This window comes from Cornus florida, unplaced genomic scaffold (assembly GCF_030987335.1).
Source record: "Cornus florida cultivar Cherokee Brave unplaced genomic scaffold, ASM3098733v1 CherokeeBrave_3.0.0_Hap2_Chr10, whole genome shotgun sequence".
In the NCBI taxonomy this organism is placed as follows: Eukaryota; Viridiplantae; Streptophyta; class Magnoliopsida; order Cornales; family Cornaceae; genus Cornus; species Cornus florida.
The window spans coordinates 112,254,348-112,261,957 of NW_026775580.1; the positions used below are offsets into that span (position 1 = coordinate 112,254,348).

Here is a 7,610-nt window from a genome sequence, read left to right on the forward strand (position 1 = left end):
TAAAGCTACATGGTATTCCGTTGTCTATTATATCGGACCGGGATTCGAGCTTTGTGTCTGGATTCTAGAAGAGTTTCCAGCAGGCCTTGGGTACAGAGTTGCACCTTAGTTCTGCTTATCATCCTCAGACTGATGGACAGACTGAGCGGGTGAATCAGATTATGGTGGATATGTTTCGGTCGTGTGTTCTTGATTTCGAGTTTAGAGTTGGAGATTAGGTTCTACTCAAAGTGTCGCCTATGAAAGGTGTTATATGCTTTGGGAAGAAACGGAAGTTGGCATCGTGGTTTGTCGGACCATTCATGATCACGGATCGCGTTGGAGCTATTGCTTATAGGTTAGCACTTTCGGATACTTTGGATCACGTTCACAAATGTGTTCCATGTTTCCATGTTGCGGAAATTTCTGCGAAATGAGGATGGGTATCACCATGTTGATATTGGGTTGCAGCCGGATGCAACCTATTTGGAGTCACCGTGTTGTATTGTTGACCGTAGGGATCAAATCCTTCAAAACAAGGTTATTCTTTTGGTTCGTGTGCAGTGTAGTCTTCACAATGAGGCTGAATCCACTTGGGAATGGGAGGATGTCTTTCGCTCGCCGTTTCCTGAATTATGGAAAGAAAGTAAGAGCGAATTCCAAGGACGGAATTCCTTTTGTTAGAGGGGAAGAATGTAATACCCCTAATTTTAAAAGGACAATTTTGGAATTTAATTATTATATTTAATTGCATTTTTATTTGTTTAATTGATTTCTTGAATTATTTGATTTAATTGTATTATTTGTTTTAATTGAAGAATTTAATTAGTGTATTTAATTGCATTTTTATTTGTTTAATTGATTACTTGAATTACTTGATTTAATTGTAGTATTTGTTTTTAATTGAATTATGTGATTTAATTAGTAAATTAAGTTACGGTTATAACTAAATTAAAATTCACGTCTTAGTCGACATAGGTTATAATTTAGGTTTTCTTGGGCCGGCTAAGAGTTGCACTAGGGCTCAAATTATACAAGGATTAGGGTTGGAGTATTTAGCCTATAAATATAATCTTATATGGGTTTAGAGTTTTAGAAGCTACATAAAACTTTATTCACGTTACAGAGAGTTGTGAGAGATAGAGAGACACAGAGAAGCAGGGAGAGGAAACTTTAGAGCTTGCAGATAGGTTCAAGGAGGTTGTAATGGAATGCTTCTGGGTTGAACCAAGAGCGTCGGAGGTGTAGAACAATAGCCGACAACGTTGACGGAAAAATTAGAGACGACAGTTTCAGTTTTCTAACCGAAAATTAGAGGCAAGTCTTGTTCTCCTCTTTCCCTTTAATTCGTGTTCTGTGCATGCCTGGTTAGACTCCAGGGATTAATTAAAGACTAAAAACGGATTAAACAAACATGATATCAAATCTAGTATGCATGTATGAATTATATTAATCTTGTTGAAACAAGTGATTTGCATAAACCTTGATGGTTTTCTGTTATTTATTCTTCTCGGTGGTTGCATTTAGGCTTTGATTAAAATTGAGGTCATGATTTGATGACTTGTAATGAATTTGGGTCTAAGATTGAATCCTGAATCAAGTTTTAAAAATAGTATTCAACTTCACTGAATAAATCTCTTTTGAATCGCTTAAGTTTTAAACTGAGATTCTGTAGTCATTGCTTCAAAGGTTGTGTTCAATACATGTTATGGTAGGATGTTAGTGGTTTAAGATATATCTAGGACTGAGTTTGAACCTAGAACAAGGATTTAAAAACACCACAGAGGCTCTGTTAATCATCGGAGTTAGAGAAGAAGACGCAGAAACAGACGACGGCATCTAAGGGAGGAAGAACAGGCTCTTCCTACTCTTAGAGCCGGCTCCCAAAGGGTGGGGAGCCTGCTCTTGTAGCTCTAGAGCCGGCTCTCCCTTTAAATAGAGCAGGCTCTCAAATTTTGGAGCCTGCTCTTGCCCAGTTTTACATACAATATGTTGTTTTGGGCATGGATTTGGACTATACAGTGTATGTGCATGGTTTTTAAACTGTTTTAAATATGGTTTGAGATTGTAAAATACCTATAATACTTTCAAAAACATTAATTCTCAACTGGACTAAGAAAAGAATTAGGATGAACCTATGGAAAATTCGAAGGTTGTGCACGGTTTTGAATACATAAATTTATTTCTGGAACTTGGTTTTTCTGTGAGATATAATTTATTTCTGTTTAACTATATTTAAACAGATTTATAAATATGGTAGGTTCTTGAAATCATTTGTACTTGATTTAAAATAAATTGATATATACATTCTGTTAAGTTTATTAATTTATGGATTTCATGAGAATTTAAATGCTATGATTGATTCTAGCTATGTAAATTTGTTGGAGCATGATATTTAGGTTCCGTTGTGATTACCTTACATTGTTATGTATGTATGTATATATATTGATGCATACTTTGGAGGATGGATGTTGATTATATAGTGTGGTTTTATTAACTACGCAGTTCGGGGGAGTTAAATGATCAGTATTCTTGATCAGTTTAAAGGGTTGGTTTAGGACTTTTAAACCTTATATTGAGTGCATAATTCGATCCTCCACCTGTTAGATTGTTATGTATGCTTATGCTGGAGTATGGTTGGTTTGCATCTAATACTGTTTTGTCAACTATGTTAACTGGAGGATTGTATGTACCGGTATGGGACGGTGACATACTAGATATGGATTAGTTCAAGCACTAAATCCTACCTAATTTGGAATGAGTTGGATTAACCTAAAAAGGTTAAGTCCTACTTATATGGATATATATGAACCGGTATAGGACGATGTCATATTAAGGATGGCTTAGTTCAAAACACTAAGACCTACCTATATTGGGAATGGATTAGTTCAAAACGCTAAGTCCTACCTAATTTGGATTAAGGTATGGATTAACCATAAAGGTTAAGTCCATCTTCTACTTGTGTCATGTCAATAAAATAATTGATTGACCTACTATGGTTTAGGATGGAGTGTGATACATATATCAGACCACTATACAGATGGTTGATATCTTGTATTAGGAGTTCGGACTTTATATATATATTATATGGTGCCGTGGTATGAGCTTGAGTCTCATGACCATGGTTAGGGCGCGTATATCGTCTAGGATGGATAACTGGACATAGTTGTTGTTCCCTGGTAGGTCTAGGTACTCATGCCCACCTTAGGGTGCGTATTTGCATGTTGCCTTCTATTCAGGCTGTGACAGTCCTACTGGACTAGCGAGCATCCTATAGTGTGTACTATATACATATATGGACTACTCTGGATATTGTTGAGTCTTCCCAGGATGTATCTGCGTATCGGATTACTATTTAGATTGTAATAGATCAGGACTTGCATGTGGGCCTGAATCACTCCTTTATTTTTTAGGTGCTCGGCAGTTCCAGAATTACGGGTTGATCGTGCAGAGCAGATACAGATATTCATTCCTCTGACTATGTAGGAATCTTCTCTATAGCTTTAGAGTTTATTTCTATCATTTCAATTTCGGTTTGAAAATTTTAATAAGGGGTCCAATGGATGGATTCCCGAGTTGTAAACTTATGGAGGTTTTGGATTATCAGATTGGACTAATTGTGATACAAGGTTTTTCTTTTAGTTTCTTTCAGCTTTTAATTTATTTCTTAAATCATTTTTTTGTATTTTGTGTTCGATTTAAAATACTTTAATTGTTTGATATCTCTCGGATTTGGGCTTGGGCCTGATCAACCCGTGTCTCGGATTCGAGGGTAGCACAGTTCACTTCTCTTCCAAATAATAATTCTTTCAATCCATCATCTAACTATCGTCATCCTCCACAAGTTCAAAATCAATTCAATCATCCTCCTCATCCTCCTAGAAATTCTGCATTTGAAGAAAAGGTCTTAGCTGCACTTAGCAACCTTGAGTCCAACACTCAATTGTTGCAGTCTCATTCCCAATCCATAGCAAAGCTAAAAACTGAAGTTTGGCAAATAGCTAAAATGTTGAATCAAAGAGAGGAAGAGAAATTATCAAGTCAACCAATTGCAAACTCCAAATTGTGCAAACTCAGCGACTCTAGAAAGAAGACACGAACCCGTCGTTTTTGTGTCTAATAGCAGTTTCCAGATTCGTACTCTAAATAGGTCAAAACAGCGTTGTAAACTGACAAAAATATAGAAACCTGTTTTGGCTTCTTTCTTTTACTGAACCTTTTCTATTTCTTTTCTCGAGGAGGAAAGTCTACAACATGTGGATATAAAAGGGAGATGTTCTGCTGAAAAATGGGAGATTACATAGGATACAAGAGAGAGATCTTGCAGCGGCTTTTAGGGTTTTGAAGATTAAAGAAGAAGATCCAAAGGAGTTGTTGGTGGTCCATAGAGATGGCTTCTACAACATCAATAAGACATCCTTTCTCTCCATGAGTAGCTAATTAAACTTCATCTTAGGGCCTTGATATAACCCAAATCCGAATAATATGGCTTGATTGTTCTTTAACTTTGGGTATTTTCATTATTTATGTATTTTGATTGAATGATTAAAAGCAATAGACTTAGGATTTCTAAGCAATTGAAGTTTTAATTAATAAACTTGCTTTTTGTTGAAATTAATATCTTGCCTTAGATTTGATTTTTTTTAATCAAATCCAACATATTCTTATTGTTTGAGATTGACGGCTAAGGGCTTCTTAAAACGATCTAAATAATGATCATGCAATGGTACTTAAACTGTTTTATGAATGAATGTTTTGATAATCTATGTATAGGAAAGACGAGTTGTACTACATTGTAAATTAGAGTAGTTTAGTAGACAATTCGTGCCAACCAAAGACAGGTTATTACTTAAGATGAATTCATTATTTATCTTATTAAAATTGAATTAAATATAAAATTAATTCATTAATTCCTGATCATACATAAATATTGAAATCCCTAAGGTCGAAGCGATTGACTATATTATGAGGTTTGTGATGAAATCAAGCCCTAAGTTTTTCTTCCCTTGATCTTAATCTTTGTTCTAATTGCTTATTTTTACTTTTCATGTTATTTATATACAATCAAAACAACAAATCTTCTCTTTAAATTAAATAGCAATTAATTTTATACTTAAAAATCCATTATAGTCTTTGAGGTTCGACACCCCATCCTACAAGGATTCGTTCTATTGCGAGTGCTATTTTATTGCAAGTGTTATTTTATAATTGAAAATAAGACACTTGTGTAGGACCATAGGCTCCCAATCTTCGGTTATGTTAACTTTATGATGGGAAAATATAAGATGTAAAATAGGAAGATGAAATAAAGAAAGATTAAGAACGGAGTATATACATGGTTTGGCACTAAGGCTTACATCCATGGATTAAGAGCCACTGAGGCTACATTTCTTTTATTCCTTATATTTCTTCATTTGTTTACATTGTATTGATACAATGTATATATGAAACAAAGTTGCAGACAAAAGGAATAAATCAAGGAGGGAAGGAGGGAAACAAAATGAATAAATCAAGAAGTGAATTAAGGAGGAAAGAAAGGAAACCAAATATATATATATATATATATATATATATATATATATATATATATATATATATAAAAGAAAAGAGGGAAACAAAAGGAGTAAATCAAGGAGGAAAGAAAGGAAAACGAATATAATATATATGTATAATATATTATGCATATATATAATTGACAAATATAGATTTATGAATTCTATCGCTGTTTTTTTACACTTCGTGCAAAAAAAACAAAAACTTGCAAAGACTAAATTAAAAATTATATAGTGATAAGCAAGGTCGAACACACATTTAAGATTAGAATTCATAATCAAAACCAAAATTTAAGGAAGAACACTTTTAAAACAATTTGATGAATTTTTAATAATGAACTAAAATAAAATAAAAAAATAAAAAGACTACATAATAATTTTCTTTTCAAATAATGGAAAAAGTCTTGAGGGATAAGAATCCACCACCACAGATCCATATAAACAAATTTATTTTATTTTTGTCAATTTTTCTTTTATAAGCATTTCACTTCATCAATCCAATTAGAACTTGGAAAGATGAAGGAAAATAAAAAATTAAACAACACTTGCTTAAATAAGAGAGAACAATTTTTTATTTAATTTGGTAAATCTTTAGTAAATAGAGGTATGCATTCTTTGAATTACCATTAATTGGCAAACACAAAGAATCCTCCTTCTAATTTATTTTTCAATCCAATAACACAGTATAGAAGAATAAAAAACATGTTCTAAAGAGGAAAATTAAAACAAGACATGAAGAAATTCAATTACATGTTAACCATGGTGACTTCATCATTTCCTCGAGATGAGGTATTTAAGCTAGCATACTAATAAAAATAAAACAAAATATAAAAATAAAAATGTTTTACATAACAAAAATTATAAGAAAGAAATTGAAGACAAAAATTCTCTAACTTTTATTATTTTCTTTCATTAACAGTGTACATTGTACCTCCTCTCCATATGTTCCTATTTATAGAGTTTAGAATGGAACGACTGGGAGGGAAAAATTCTAATTACAGAAGTAAAAATATAATAAAATAAAATAAAATCTTGCTATTTTCCAATTTGGAATTATATGCTTTCCAATTTGGCTTGATATCTTTGACTTGATGTGCTTTCCAATTTAGCCTGATCTTTACTGATTTGATGGAAAGTCAACTTTGAATTTGACTGATCGTGTAATCTCACATTTCTGCTATTTTTGTCTCTTTTCTTCTTATTCTGAAATCAGCCCATATAAAACATGGAAAACATGGATAAGAACATTTATTTAATAAAAAATATTAGTTAATCATTTATTATTAAGTACAAAATAACAAGTTTTGTGCGCTTATCAATAATATATATTTCAATATTCTCCCGCAAATTCAAGATGGGTTTTTCGAAGCCAACTTAAGTTTAGAGATGAAATCTTGAAAACGATGGTGGTGTGAAAAGCATCCAAAAGTCTAGAACAATGCAGGGAAATAGTACACGTCGGAACAACGCTGGGAAATAGTTGAAAACGGTGGTGGAGTGAAAAACAGCCGAAAGGCCGAAACAACGCCAGGTAATGGGTTAGAATTGTGACGTTCTGAATTTTCACAAACTCAGATATGGTCAGCTTGGAAAAATTATTTTAAGGGGGGTTTCTTTTTCATGTTTTTCCTAAAAAGTCCATCTTATCCCTCAAAACAGCGTTTTTCTTCAACATTTTCTGGCAGTCAACCCCATCTAATTGATTAGATGGTCTTCCACAGATTTTCCAACTTACTGTTTTGGCATCTAATCGATTAGATGGATTAGATGGTCTTCTTCAAATTTTCCAACTTACTGTTTTGGCATCTAATCGATTAGATGGCCTTGTGTTGCTCCTTTTGACCCCTTTTTTTTTATCATAACTTCTTCGTTCGGACTCCTAATTGGGTGAATTTTTTTTTTTTGAACTTCGTTAATTTTTCGTCGTCTATCCAATGGTGTGCTCGGTAGCACCCATAACTTTTAGAAATTACCATTTTGCCTCTAGGGCTAAACTTGTCTGTTTTTAAAACGTCGCTTTCGCATTTTTGTTTTCTTTTAGGTTCTATGGCTTCATGGGAAGCCATGTTTGCGTCTTAG

At 33.2% G+C, this 7,610-nt stretch overlaps 1 protein-coding gene across 1 annotated transcript; it reads left to right on the forward strand.

The window, feature by feature from the left end:
- The first annotated feature begins 239 nt into the window (after positions 1–239).
- LOC132278413 (uncharacterized) lies at positions 240–7,610 on the forward strand. The gene is made up of 3 exons (XM_059780203.1): positions 240–365; positions 451–625; positions 7,573–7,610. Exons 1-3 carry the CDS (start codon positions 240–242, stop codon positions 7,608–7,610), a joined length of 339 nt encoding a protein of 112 aa, XP_059636186.1.